The 15,522-nt window shown below is 45.3% G+C and overlaps 1 protein-coding gene across 1 annotated transcript in view; it reads left to right on the forward strand.

Annotated features, from left to right (window-relative positions):
- Window positions 1–15,522, forward strand: part of pibf1 (progesterone immunomodulatory binding factor 1) — a 38,352-nt gene that overhangs the window by 4,210 nt on the left and 18,620 nt on the right. Inside the window, exons 4-10 of the mRNA XM_056292128.1 lie at window positions 3,119–3,238; window positions 8,389–8,522; window positions 9,900–10,008; window positions 10,181–10,300; window positions 10,405–10,466; window positions 10,936–11,061; window positions 11,815–11,913. Coding sequence (XP_056148103.1) covers window positions 3,119–3,238; window positions 8,389–8,522; window positions 9,900–10,008; window positions 10,181–10,300; window positions 10,405–10,466; window positions 10,936–11,061; window positions 11,815–11,913 — 770 coding nt within the window. The remainder of the gene's footprint in view (window positions 1–3,118; window positions 3,239–8,388; window positions 8,523–9,899; window positions 10,009–10,180; window positions 10,301–10,404; window positions 10,467–10,935; window positions 11,062–11,814; window positions 11,914–15,522) is intronic.

Raw genomic sequence — 15,522 nt, forward strand, 5'->3', positions numbered from 1 at the left:
ATTTTCTGTAGGGGTTTACTCCCGTAGCCTATTCCTCTCCCGAGGTAACCACTAGGCAGTGGCACTATTTAACTCATAGCTGGAGGCTGGTTCATTGACATCAGGGAATATCCACACACAGGTGGGCCTGGTTACCGCACGTCTAGGGGCCAGACCTCCTCATAGTCCCTTGTAGTTCAGCCAGGGTCCAAGGTGTACCCAGCTACCGTGTGTCACCATGAGGAGGCACTACATAGGGCTTGCTGTTGGAGAGGCTATGTACTGGCAGGGAGAGACTTATGTACTCAGCTGTCCTGTTCGCATTTCTGCTAGCCAGCGATGAAGGTTGAGAGTGAGACGTGACAGGCACAGAACACTACACCAACACACTAGATGCGTCACAACAACCCCACTTCTTATACAAGAAAGTCAGACACACAGTTGAGCTCTCAAGCAGTTGCGAACGAACATGCAGGGATACAGTCACTCAATTTACACTCACATATTTAGAATGAGCTAGGTCACGTTTGACAATCCCTGAATTTTAAAAATCTCACCACCTTTCGTAGTTTACGATGCGTGGTCAAAGGTACAATATGAAAACCGGGTGGCTGAGCCCGAGACTGTCTCAGATCCTTTCACTGCAAGGTAAAGGAGCATGTTCATTCACTGGTTCACTGAGTCCTGACCGTTGTCACTACCTGATCCGTACCGGAAACCCAATTTGTTCTAACCTCAACCTAACCCTAACCTTAACCATGCTTACTTTGTGCCTGCATGAGCCAATGACAACAACATGGCATGTGCGTAGAACAAATCGCGTTTGCGGTACAGATTGGGCAGTTACAGACGGTTGCAGAGTGCTCAAGCCCACCCCTCTAACTCTCCCTCCATCCATGTCATGTATTCAAGTCTCGAAGTAGGAAGTAGTACCAAATAGTTTACTTAGTAATTAGGTGTTGCGAAAATGAACATGCTGTACATAATAGGGTGGGACTTTGTTATTGCAGCTTTCAGTTTGCAAACGGTATCTTTACCCAGTTAAATTCTCAGCTCACTGGCTTATCCTTCATGAACGACCGTTCTCAGTTCACTAGTTAGTGAGCTGAACTGAACGTTTGGTGGTGTTTCATTTCAGTGAGTGGGACTATGCAGTCAGAGCTCTGGTCAAGCACTGAACAATTCGGGAAAAACCAATCTTTTGAACAAATCTTTTTAATGAACTGATTCTAATGATTCAGTACACTGAAAAGAACTGCTTTGCCCAACTTGAACAAGCTGTAGGTTTAGGGGAGGGGTAACTTGGTCTCGCTCTCTCTCTATTATCTCTCACCCAGATACGCACTTGCAACGAGTGGTAAACAATGAGAGATTTTTTCTGAAGGGCTAATAAGGAATCTTAGCAATATTTATTTTAATTCACAACACAACCCGCTCTCAAGGTACTGAAATTTGGCACCAATTGATTGTAATTTGGTCGGTACCCTTGAAAGTGTTGAGTTCGGTACCCAGTAGGGCCCCACCATTCTGGCCAAAATTATAGTAATTTTGCTCGATATTGTGTTTAACAAGAATCTCCTCATTAGTTGATTGTGTGGGAGAATTTCTTCTCTGCACACTAATCAGTTTCAATCACTCAATGTCCAATACTTTCAGATCTCATGTAAATAGGTTTATTGCATTAATACAAATCAAGTACAACAAGCCGAGCTGGTCCCGGGAGCAACTGAAGCAGCTTCTGAAAGCACACCTTTTATACTGTACCTCTAACTCCGCCCCATGTGGAGCTTAAACTCAGGCCACTCCTTTACTTCGCACCATGTCCCTCTATCTATCCATTCCATTCCATTATCCAAACCGCTTATCCTGCTCTCAGGGTTGCGGGGATGCTGGGGCCTGTCCTAGCAGTCATTAGGTGGCAGGCGGGGAGACACCCTGGATAGGCCACCAGTCCACTGCAGAGCCCACACACACACACACACACACACACACACACACACACACACATCCACACACACACACACATCCACACGTAGGGACAATTTAGTATGGCCGATTTACCTGACCTACATGTCTTTGGACTGGGGAGGAAACCAGAGCACCCGGAGGAAACCCACGCAGACACAGGGAGAACATGCAAACTCCACACAGAGGATGACCCGGGACGACCCCCAAGGTTGGACTAACCTGGGGCTCGAACCCAGGACCTTCTTGCTGTGGGGCGACCATGCTAATCACTGCGCCACTGTGCCGTGCTCCTTCACTTCAAACCATGTCCCTCTATACACCATTATTTTCTTTCAGAACATTATTTTACATACTGCCATCTAGTGACTGTAGTGGGTTAGGTCTCTCAATTATTGTTTTCCAGAAACTTAACGGTGTCTTTCAGCTCAATTACCCTTTGTTGACACCATTATTTTTACAGTTGCTATACATCTAAAATAAAACAATTGATTACTTACGTAACCTAAATGACTATATGCATATGATTAAATGACTACACAGCATATTACACAACTATGTTTGCAATGATCGTGAACTATATATGGATTACACGTCATTATATGAGCAATTTTTCCTTCCACAATTGATGATTTGAGAAATAATTTTTTTCACATTTTCCCTCAATTAGTATTTCAAGTATTTCTTCTGACTACAGCAGACACTAAGCAAAATGTTTCACTTTTGCTTGAATTTGAATGTTCTATGATAAACGATGCCCTGTGATGGACTGGCGGCTTGTCCAGGGTGTCTCCCTGCCTGCCGCCCAATGACTGCTGGGTTAGGCTCCAGCATCCCCACAACCTCAATTGGGATAAGCGGCTTGGATAATGGATGGGTGGATGATAATTGATTGTGCAAACTGAATATATGAAATTCAGTCCCACATAATGAATTTTGCAGCCCTAAAGTAAAAGTACACCTTCACGACATTGTTATTGAAGATGTCAGGTAATGGACTAAGCTGGGTCACTCAACGCATTCGTAGGCAATGGAAACACTGGATCTTTGGGAGGAGAAGGGGCACAATAAGCAGGAAGACGTAACAATAACATGAAACCTTAAAGAGAGTTTGCCTATTGATTAATTTGCATGTTTGTTTGATTGTACATGCATGTTCGTTTGTTGGCCTCAGATCCGTTTTTATGAAGTGATGACTCCTTTGCGGGGCCAGCTGGTGGAACTTAACATGAAGAGAGAGAGCCTGACTGAAGAGCTGGACACACACAGAACCCAGATGAAGACCTTTATGGAGGTAACCCCCCCCCTCCCACACACACACACACACACATATACATATGTACCATTGCACAGTCTCCTGGTTTGGGAAAGCATACAGTTCCATGTATATCCTCCAATATATGTTGAGCCAATCAACTGCTTCTTTTCAACTTCTACCTGCAGGTTTCTCCTGCAGGAATGTCATAGGTGTGTGCATGCCCTTGTTATTTCCCTTAGATCCCCTTGCAGCTGTACAGGAACCCCACCACCTGTAGGAGTCACTAGGGGTGTTTCCATGATGTATTTTTATGCACATTTTGAAGTATTGCATTAGAAAAGGTTTATGGAAATGGCAAAGATTGAAAAAACTTCCTCTATTTCGCAAAAAAGTTTTTACATTCGTTTGAGGTGATTTTTGCCTTTTAATGCGCTAAATGGGAGATGGGAACACCTTTGCTGAAAAAGTGCTGATGTAACAAACATTTAACTCACATGACTAATCAGCTGTTTCCACTGTCAGCATTGTTGTATTGCCCTGTTGCGTGCATTAGAAACATTACATTTCTTTGTCTTCGTCTCCAGACAGCATGAAATACTGGTTTCACTTCATGGCAACAGAAGTTAGTGCTATTGGCCGGTAGTGGTTTCAGTGATGCGGGACGGAAGGTTTTCGGAACAGGTATAACAGTAGAGGATTTGAGGCAGGGGGATTGTGGCTTTTGTGAGGGAGAGGTTGAATATGGTGGTGAAAACAGGAGCAAGCTGGCCGGCATAGGATCTTAGGACGTGCCCTGGGATGCCATCTGGGCCACATGCCTTCCTTGGATTTACTCCTTTAAATGACCTGCTCACGTTATGCTCAGTGATAGTGAGCATGCTTACTTTTCTAGCAGGGTCATCATTCATGCTGTTTGGGGGGCAAGTGATGGTGGGATTAGTCTCAAAATGCGCATAAAATGAATTTAATTTACGCCAGAGAGATGTCAGTACATGCCACGGGGAGGGGATTCCCTTTATAACCTGTAACAGTCTGCATGCTCTGCCACAGACATCTGGTGTCCAACTGCTGAAACGGTGGCACAGTGGGTAGCACTGTTGCCTCACAGCAAGAAGGTCCTGGGTTCAAACCCCAGGGTTGTCCAACCTTGGGGGTCATCCCAGGTCGCCCTCTGTGTGGAGTTTGTATGTTCTCCCCATGTCTGCGGTGGGTTTTCTCCGGGTGCTCCGGTTTCCCCCACCGTCAAAAAAGATATGCATGTTGGGGTTAGTACTCCTGTCTGTGCCCTTGACTGAGGCATGGCGAGACGAACTGGAGTTGGTCCTCAGGTGCTGCACGGCGGCTGCCCACTGCTCCTAGCTACACAGCTAGGACGAGTTAAATGTAGAGCGTAATTTCCCTACAGGGATCAATAAAAATCTAAAAAAAAAATAAAAAAAAATCTGGGCTTCCATCTTTTCGTTATACTTCCTCTTGGCTTCCTTCACTCATTTACATAGGTTGTAGGAAGCTGCCTTATAATCCTCCATGTCTCCGGTTGTCAGCCCTGTGTTGTAGGAAGCGGTGCACGCATTACAGCCTCACGGATGGATTGATCTACCCATGGCTTTCGGTAGATACCACAGAGTCGTAATGAAGGTCTGTCTTTATGCCAGCTTTGTTTTTTGTTTTTTTACATTGAAGCAAACATCCATCCATGCATCCATCCATTATCCAAACCGCTTATCCTGCTGTCAGGGTCATGGGGATGCTGGAGCCTATCACATCAGTTATTGGGCAGCAGGCAGGGAGACACCCTGGACAGGCCATCAGAGGGCCCACACATGCACACATTCACACCGAGGGACAATTTAGTATGGCCGACTCACCTGACCTACATGTCTTTGGACTGTGGGAGGAAACTGGAGCACCCGGAGGAAACCCACACAGACACAAGGATAACATGCAAACTCCACACACAGGACGAACCCCAAGGTTGGACTACTCTGGGGTAGTCCCTAGCTATCTTGATACCCTGAGTCAAACAAAGGCAGTATAAAGGCGCCCCAGTGCGTGATTTTTAAATAGCTTGCCGGCGTTCTGGAAACAAGAGGCGTCACAACATGTAACACAACAGCGTTGGCTGTCCCGTCCTGCTGGCTTTCCCTTTCACACAAAGGCTTTTTACACAGCTTTTTCAAGGTGGGGACATTGCGCCATTAATTCGCCTCGCCGTTCTGTGTAAAACTTATGAGCACGGATGATGGAGGCATTGTTGTTCCAGTGTTAATCCAGCAGCGGAGATAGTCACAGAGCCAAATTGATGTCTGTGTAAAAGGGACAGCTGGCAGGATGGGACAGCCGACACTGTTGTTTATCCTGTCACGCCGCCTTTGCTTCCGGAATACCGGCATGCTATGTAAAATCACACAGTGGGAAGGCATTATGCCGACTTTGTTTCTTCAATGTAAAAACAAAACAAAGATGGGTCTCCATTATGGCAGTATTGTAGGATCTCTGTGTAAAAACACCTACAGAAGTTGATTCGGCTCTGTGACTACCTCCGCTGTTGGCTTAATGCCAGAACAACAATGCTCCCCATTCTGTGGATTAATGGCACAACGTTCCGGCCTTGAAAAGGCTGTGTAAAAAACCTCTTTGACTGTGGTGGTAGGTACAGTCTCCCCTTTCAGGAACTGCATGTAGCCGAGCACCGCTTCCATAAACAGAATAATATCACCGACAGAGCTACTCTGGAACGCCTCTCAATCCACATCATCCAGAGTGACCTGCAGTATGGCCTCTGATTGGGCAGTCTAGCGCCTTGGCCTCTGTTTATATGTTGACATTAGTAGGATGGTGGCATGGTCTGACTTACCAAATGCCGGTGTGGAGATGGCTTTATATGCATCTTTATGCTGTGTGCAGCAGTGATCCAGGGTCCTCTCCTCCCTGGTGTTACATGTGCTGTGTTGGAAAAAATCCAGTAAAACTTTTTTAGGTTCACTTTGTTGAAGTCCCCTGTAATGATCAGCGCAGTGTTTGGATTAGCTGACTGAAGTGAACAGATGTCCTTGTACAGAATTGAGAATGCTGTAACGGTGTTGGACTGTGGTTGAATATGAACATTGACAGTTATAGACAAGGAGAATTCCCTTGGAAGGTAAATGGGCTGACACTTCAGAGCCAGGTATTCCAGGGCGGGCAAGCATAAGTCCGAGATCCGGTTGACGTTCCCCTCGTTGCATCATCTCCCATTCATCGTAATAACCACAATAGCCACTCCACTGCCTCTGGTTTTTCCCGAATCCTCCGTCCTGTCCTTGGGGTGTATGAAGAATCCGGGCAGCTGTATGGCAGGGTCCGGCACCGTGGGAGTGAGCCATGTCTCCGTGAGGCAGAGAACGTTGCCGTCTGTAAAATCCCGCTGGAACCTGATCCTGGCCCTAAAGTCATTCAGTTTGTTGTCCAGGGATTGGACATTGGTTAAGAGGATACTGGTAAGCAGTATCCTGTGTGCCTGGGCCCGCAGCTTGTTCTGCACACTGGTGTGCGCATCCCCTGGTGTTTTCTCCACTGCCTGGGGGGAGGTAAGCCTTTGTTTTCCTGGCCCCTGAGGAGCTCTGAAGGCCAGTCCTAACCAGGGTGAAAAACCTCATAAAAATAATGAGTACAGATGATCCCATAAGCGAGTAAAATTTCCCGATCATATGTGATAAGTCCCTGATACCCCTTTTCCACCAACATGGAACGGGTTGTGTTCCGGTTTGTGTACCTAATTTTGAACCGTTTGGAACATTTTGACCAAAAATAAATTGGTTCAGAACCCGCAATGTTGGTTCCCAGCTGGAACCAAAAAATAATAGGGCCTGAAGTGGGAATTGTGATGACACCTGTGGGCGTGTCATATTGTAGGTTGGAAAGAGAGATGGAGAAGGCAACAAATCGTCAGAAAAAGGGCGTACAGTGGTCTGCTTGGTGACGATTTAGTCATCTCCCGAATTTCAGGAAAAGCTCAAAAGTAGCACAAGAAAGAGTAAGCTGTATGCTGAAATACTCAAAGAGTTGGCCAGGGCTGGGTACACTTGAACGCAAGAACAAATAATAAACAAACTACAGTTTTTTTTATATGCAGGCATAACTAAAACTTTTCTGTGGGATGGGGTGCTAATTAAAATAAATTCCATCCATCAATTATCCAAACCGCTTATCCTGCTCTCAGGGTCACGGGGATGCTGGAGCCTATCCCAGCAGTCATTGGGCGGCAGGCGGGGAGACACCCTGGACAGGCCGCCAGGCCATCACAAGGCTGAGTGCTTAATATCTAGTGTTAAATATCTCCTAGACATGCGTGCATGCGTGTGTGTGTGTGTGTGTGTGTGTGTGTGTGTGTGTGTGTGTGTGTATGTGTAAAGTCAACTGAAATTTAAATGCTGCCTGTCTGATGTGTCCTGGCGTCGACTCTGCTCCCAATTAAAAGTGATCATACAGTCATTTAACAAACACGAAACCATTGAGACCCATGGCACACCTGATGCGAAAAATAGGTGTACTGTCTCTTTAATTGCTCTGCCGTCACAGTAAATTATATTTTAAAATCGCCGTCAAACTGATGTAAAAATTGCACACTCATGGAGGTTTTTTTTAATATGCTTCTTTATTTAAAAAGACTGACACGTGATGGTCTAGCGACCTGTCCAGGGTGTCTCCCTGCCTGCCGCCTAATGACTGCTGGGATAGGCTCGAGCATCCCCGCAACCCTGAGAGCAGGATAAGTGGTTTGGATAATGGATGGATGGCAGAGCAATTAAAGAGACAGTACACCTATTTTTTGCATCAGGTGACGCATCCCTGATTACAATGGTTCTGCTCAAAATCAGGAGCAATGCAGGCTGGTTTGTTTGATAGCACCAAGGTTCCAAGAATCTTGAACGGAACCGGTTCGAGAACCAGAGCTAATTTGGTGGAAAAGGGGTATGAGTGTTTCGTGTGAAGAAAGTTAGAAAAAAATAGACATAAGACAAAGTATTTGCACAAATTGTTGGGAGCACAAGCGCAGGCGTCCATCGTAAGTAATGCCATCTCCATCCCAGAGCAGAAATGTCTCCACTTCACTGTCTCTTCTCTGCCATCAAGTCTCTCTTTCTGATGTAGTTATAAATATTTTCAGTGCTAGTATGTTTGTGTGCGTGTGTGCATCCATGCAGAGCTATGAGGAGGAGAGGAGGTTGCGTACAGAGCTGGAGTTGAGGAGCCAGAGACTGACCCTAGAACTTGCTGACGCCAAGCAACAGAACCTGGAGGGAGACTATAGACGAGAGAACTACCCCAACCTCAAACGGTGTGTGTCTGTGTGTCTGACCCCTTGCTCTTTTTTTGTTTTCATCTGTGCTCTCATAGATATGACTTTGTCTGGATAGCCAGTGTTCCCTGATCCTCTTTAACCCAGGCGCTTGTCTCACAAAGGAAGTATAACATTGGCCATGTATCTTTGTGAAACACAAAAAAAACAAAAAGGTGCCAATCTCATGTACCCGGTTACCAGCTTGTACAGTCCACCCAGCTCTTTCCAAATAAATTTTGAGTATGTTCAATCAGAGACTGTGTCAAATAACCAGTCAAGGGGTGTCCGGGTAGTGTAGCAGTCTATTCTGTTGCCTACCAACACGGGGATCACCGGTTCGAATCCCCTTGTTACCTCCGGCTTGGTCGGGTGTCTCTACAGACACAATTGACCGTGTCTGTGGGAGGGGAGCCCGGGTGTGGGTATGTGTCCTGGTCGCTGCACTAGCGCCTCCTCTGGTCAGTCAGGGCACCGGTTCGGGGGGAGGGGGAACTAGGGGGAGAATAGCATGATCCTCCCACACGCTATGTTCCCCTGGTGAAACTCCTCAGAGACCGGGACAGCTCGGAAGAGTGGGGTAATTGGCCAGGTACAATTGGGGAGAAAAGGGGGGGGGGTCCAAAAAAAAAATTATAACCAGTCTAATGCAAGCTACTTGTTGCAGACACAGGCTGATGCCAAGACTTGACAGATTTGCAGGAGGGGGCAAATCTAAATAGTATAAATGCATTTGTAAAGATGCTCATCACTGTCATCACGAAGGTGGCAGTGAAGATATGACTTTGATGAATCACATTAGCGGTACAATGCTTTAAAGGTAGGCTGATCTCTGCCGAGAATTTATATTTCCAATCACAAATCATCAGCAAAGCAGATTAGTTCTGATGATCTAAATGCCTTTGACCTGTGAGCCCTTCTTACTCTGTCCGTGATGGGTTCCTCGTAGAATGGTGATGGAATTTGCTCAATGGGTTCATCAGTAAGGAGGGATTTCTTTTCATATTTTTTGGGGCCAACCTATAAACTTAACCAGCCTTAGTGTGACAAAAAAAATGGATTTAGCCCGAAGTTAATCTACCAACCTATTTTATCCTGCTTTGTGAAACAGGCCTCAGGTCTCTTATTTGTTGGTTTGTACTTAACAGGGTTGTCTTTTTTTGGTGTGGGCGGGAAAATCACAGGTCTCACTTAGAACTGGATGGCACTTTTTGAGTGTACACAGGATGTGTTTGCAGGAGTTTTGAGTTTTTTATTATGGAACAAAGTTTTGCATTTTGCTGATGTATGACTCTTCATATACCTTTTCCCATCTTAGTAATATCCCTGGCACATAGGCATGTTTGTCTGAGTGTTGTTTTATACTGTGGTGTGTAGTGAGCGTGACAACTTTGAGGCAGAGGTGAAGGAACTGAGGAGGAAACTAGAGACTCTGGACTTCTCTCACGTCGCTCTAACCAGAGAGAGGGACAACTTTAGCAAAGAGGTACACACACACCAACCTGCCTTAAAGAATATTCTGAGACCTTCAATTTATCACACCATTACTTCCTGCTTTTGCTGCTTTGTGTAACTGTACCTTTTCAAGTCTCGTCAGTTATGTTAGTTTTTGCTGCAATATAAATATGAGCTGTTTTTCTACCCATGTCCTCCTGCAGGTGGCCACGTTGCAGCAGTCTGTGACTCTGCTACAAACAGACAAGGAATACCTACACAGGCAGAATGTAGAGCTCAGTGTTCGCTGTGCACATGAAGAAGACCGCCTGGAAAGGCTCCAGGTACATGGTGTTAGACAGCCAGAAGACTCATTTATTCCTGAAGGTTTTATTTAATGTCAAGTCCATGTCTGAAAGGCTGCCATTTCATGTGTTCTATGATTCAGGTACATCTAGAGGACACTAAGAAAGCCAGAGAGGAGGCCTATGAGAAATATATGGCATCCAGGTTTGGCTTCTGTCATTGCACACCAATTACAGCAGATGTTGGGTCATATTCAGCTGTCATATCTGATATCTTTTATAGGCCACAGTCAAAGTGCTTTATTACATACATAACTTAGTCTAGCACCAAATAAAGACTTGGCTTTTATTGTTCCACACTATTCACTTGTAATTTTCCACTGTAAAACGTACACACTTAATATTTAGTGTCTTGGACAAATGAAAAAGTAGTGGTGTTTTTCTAACCTGCGCTACAAAACACTTGAAGGGGAAAAAAGACCTTCGTTTTTAAACCCTACCCCTTAAAATCTCTCCCAAGAAAATCTAACTGAAGATGATTTCATTCAAAACCTCCTACTGTGTGTTTATGTGTGGCTTATCTGATATAGCTTGATTTAAATAGTTTCAAGACTTGTGCAGCCTCCCTTTGTCACCCGCTCCTCTTTCTACATTTGCATTCTTTTCCTGTCCAGAGACCACTACAAGACGGAGTATGAGACCAAATTACGAGAGGAGCTGGAGAACATTAGGCTGAAGACTAGTCAGGAGATAGACAACCTGCAGAGAACCTCCAGGGAGATGTACGAGAGGGAGAACAGGTGCCGGTTTTGTCTTATATGCCCTTTAAGATGTGTGCTGGGTAAAAGAAGGATGGAAAATGTGACCCCGTGCCAACAAAGGGGTTAACAGTTGTTAATGACCTACATTTTGAAAAAAAAGCAAAGGGCAGTTGCAGGCTTGTTCATATGATAAAAATGATTCAAAGAGTGCTTGTCACAGATTTGTCTAAGGACTGAAACAATTTCAAAGATTGTCAAGTGCAGATGTACTGTGGAATCCCAACTTTTTATTGCTGTGATGGTGCTGCACCATTATACCCTTCCAAAGAACAAGTGTTTTGAATTTTCCTTCACCATAGTGGCAATCACTGAACCACAAAGTCTTCCAGTTTGCTAAAATTGCATGGAAGCTCTGATTATTGAGTTTTCAGATGCCAAGCCACAGCTGGTTTCGAACCTCTGCCATTATTTCAAATGGGAGCAATGTGTCTGAAATTAAAAGCAAGTACAGCAGATATAAAAACAGGAAACACAAGGATTAAAAATTCACTTTTTTGCCATTAAATCAATGAGCATTTAACTTTACTTGGCAACAAATTAGCAGTTGAAAGAACAAAAGGTACACATGACAATTATTAATGGCTAAGGTCATTGCAAAATATTGGGTTTTAGGTGACAACCACTCAGTAGAAAAGCGTAAAGCATTGGCTTTTGTGATGTGGTAGGAGGGCATCTTTTGATTGCGCTGTTTGTGTTTATCTGTGGATGCACATGTATGTGCATTACGTCCAGGAACTTGCGTGAGGCCAGAGACAACGCCGTTTTGGAGAAGGACAGAGCAATAGCTGCTGAGAGAGACATGCAGTCCAGATACAACCAACTACTAGAACAGTGAGTTTTACTTTGTCGTATCACTTACAGTGGTTTATCACAGGCATCAACACGTTTCACATGCTCCTTCTTTGAAGTGCATCCAAGCAACAGGGGTTGAAAATTTAGAGAAGTGGTCTTGTAAAGTATGCTCACTGGTGTGCAGCCCTGTATTAACCTGAGAAATTGTGGTTGGGAACGGGGAGCATCTTCTGCTCCTTCTACAGCTACAGTTGATTTGTGAATACCGGCATCTCGCATAGTTTCACTACTTTTTAGAGAGCCAAGCATTTTCATTTCTGCTGCAATACTTTTTGCAGGCCACTTCAAGAAAGTACTCAAACCCTGTATAACCAGAAAATGTCCACAGTTTCGCCTTAAGGCCACTGTTAAACTGTCAATAAATTTTGATCAGTTGACACAACAAATTCAGGTGTGTTATATTTTGTTGTGTAGAAATGACAGAAACTAAAATTGTATAATTAATGCAAACATGCCCAGTAATTTGATATGTATGATCTACTTCCAAGTTGAGAGCAAGCAAAGAAAGAAACAGGGAAAGCCTTCCAACTACATTTTATTTTGTATCTACTAAACAGTTGCCACTGCCAAGGAAATTGTAAGTTAATTGTGTAAAAGGGACACTTTTTTTCTAGTGTGAAAGTATCCCCAGCCTCTCTACCTAGAAGTGGATTGATTGTGTTTGCGCTCACATATGCATGTTCTTGTTCAGTTTTATTTGTGAGGACCAGTTTGAGTCTGTTTTTGTTTTTTATTTTCCCCCCTTTTTCTTCCAATTGTTCTTAGCCCAGTTGTAATTACCCCACTCTTCCGAGCCATCCCAGTCACTGCTCCAACCCCTCTGCCGAGCCGGGGAGGGCTGAAGACTACCACATGCGTCCTCCGATACATGTGGAGTCACCAGCTGCTTCTTTTCACCTGACAGTGAGGAGTTTCGCCAATGGGATGTAGCGTGTGGGAGGGTCACGCTATTCCCCCCAGTTCCACCTCCCCCCTGTACAGGTGCCCTGACCAACCAGAGGGGGCGCTAGTGCAGCGACCAGGACACATACCCACATCCAGCTTCCCACCCGCAGACATGGCCAATTGTGTCTGTAGGAACGCCTGACAAGCCGGAGGTAACACGGGGATTCGAACCGGTGAGCCCCGTGTTGGTAGGCGATGAATAGACCGCTATGCTACCCGGACGCCATTCAATTTGAGTTTTTAACCATACAAGTGAGGATATTTTGGTCAGTCCTCACTTCATGCAGCTATCTGAAGTTTAGGAGTTGGGTTTAGGGTAAGGGTTAAAGTTAAGCATCTAGTTCTGATGATGAAGTTACTGTTAGGGGCTAGGGAATGAATTTAGTCAATGAGGGTCCTCAAATAGCCTTTCAAAAAACAAACGTGTGTGTGTGTGTGTGTGTGTGTGTGTGTGTGTGTGTGTGTGTGTGCGCGCGCGCGCGTGTGTGTTCATGTGTGCGTGTGTGTGAGTGTGCATGTGTGCACATGTGCATGCGTGGGTGTTGATGAGTGTGCCTGTGGATGAGTAAGTGAAAGCCTGTCATTAGTCCATTTGGCGGGTGTGGCTGGGCCTAGGCGGTTGTGGTTTACCCTCTTGTTAAAGATCACATGGTGGGGTCACAGGGTTACCCAGTGGTCAGAGTTCACTGATGTTAAGTCAGTTTGGTAACTGCTAGTATTAGTGCTCAAGTGCTTCATGTTAGCTGGTCGTATGTCTTGCCTGACTGCATGCTTCTCAGGAATGAAAAACTGAAAGTGTGAAAAAAGAAGATAAAGTATATTTAGATGGCTGGGGAGAAGTTGATCGATGGGCTGATTTAACCCGCTTTCGGAGGGCCTCCACCGGCCGGCTTTGCCGGCGTTCGGGTGGCCGCTTCCTTCGGTCTTGCGGAGTTCACCCAAGGGCGGCAACAACGACATGACTCTGGGCGTCGTCGGCTGCGCGGTGGGGTCCCCCATCTACGGTGCTACTCTGGGAACCATGAAACAAAGCGCGGTGCTGGGCGGCTCGCCCTGACGTCCCCTCCGTGCACCTCCGGGTACCCGATAGTTACTTTTTTCTTCTTTTACGCGTGCGGGTCGGGGTTTCCGTGAGCGCTGAGAGCAAAGGCAGCTGCCATGAGATGTGCGTCAGCCCGCCAGCCTCGCACGCACGCCATCCATGATTGGACTATGACCTCAGATCAGACGAGACAACCCGCCGAATTTAAGCCCATTACTAAGCGGAGGTCCATGAATACTGGGATGGCATCCAGCGCTTTACCTGTGCCCCCGTCCATAGGGTTAGTGGTTGTGTCAGGAAGGGCATCCGACGTAAAATTTTGCCAGATCATTATGCGGATTGACATGACCGCCATCGGTGTTGTGCCCTCACAGGGTACCGATGGAAACTGTCGATTCCGCTGTGGCGACCCCTGGGAAACAGGGAACAAGCCGAAAGAAGAAGAAGAAGATGGCTGGGGAGAAGTCATTGCTAAATACAAGGATGAGAAAAGTGTTGCAGTGATAACTCTAAAGAGGGACTCTGTTAAGTTAGCTTTACTACAAAAGACATCTTCACTATGGTCTTTTTAGTATTGTGACTTTTTATAGCATTTTCTGTTGTGACTTGGATTACATTTTGTGAATTTTTTTAGTCATTTTATTTAGGGTTTTCTGTCAGTGGTTTTAACTGACCTTTTACTTTCCTGATTGTGAAGCACCTTGTACCTTTTCTTTCAGCAGCGCTATATAGAAGAAGACGTGTCTGTTTATTATGATATATTGATTCCCTACAATCCGAGTTATCCAGTGAGTTTTTTCTCCCAAGTATCTCTTCTGTATATCTGCCTCAGGTGACACTGCCCTCACCTGTCTTTCCACAAATGAATGCGAAGTAGTCAAAGCCTTATCACAAAAAAAAATAAAAAAAATCACAATACACATTGTCCAAATTGTAAGAGGCTGTGATTTTTTTGTCTGGGAGACCAGAGCTGCCTCCGTATGAAGAGTTTCTGTGTAGGATGCCCTTCAAGGAAAACGGCTTGTACGTTGAAGAAGGTTTTTTTATTTAAATTGAACAAAGGTACCTACTCCAACACACACACACACACACACACACACACACACACACACACACACACACACACACACACACACAACTGTTAACAAAACGTCCTGCCCTGAAAAACTAGTTGTATAAATATGCTTCTTTCCCCCCACTATAGATATCAAGTCTGACAGCACAAGTGTTACTCAAAATATATTTTTTAAATGTTTTGCAGCTCCAACAAACACAAACATTCACAAATACACACAAAACAGCAGCAGCAGTGGTGTTGTAGCTGACATTGAGTTTCTGTGAGTGGCATGACATGCCAATCATACCTCCAACTCCGAACTACCAGCTGTTGGTCATTCCTTGTCTCTCTCTCTCTCACTCCCTCTCTCTCTCCGTCCCTCTCCCTCTCCCGCTCTCTCTCTCTCTCTCTCTCTCTCTCTCTCTCTCTCTCTCTCTCTCTCTCTCTCTCTCTCTCTCTCTCTCTCTCTCTCTCTCTCTCTCTCTCTCTCTCTCTTTGCTAAGATCACATGTACCACTCCTCACTGTATCGCCAGCAACGACAG

The sequence above is a fragment of the Lampris incognitus genome, chromosome 13, assembly GCF_029633865.1.
Source record: "Lampris incognitus isolate fLamInc1 chromosome 13, fLamInc1.hap2, whole genome shotgun sequence".
Taxonomy (NCBI): Eukaryota; Metazoa; Chordata; class Actinopteri; order Lampriformes; family Lampridae; genus Lampris; species Lampris incognitus.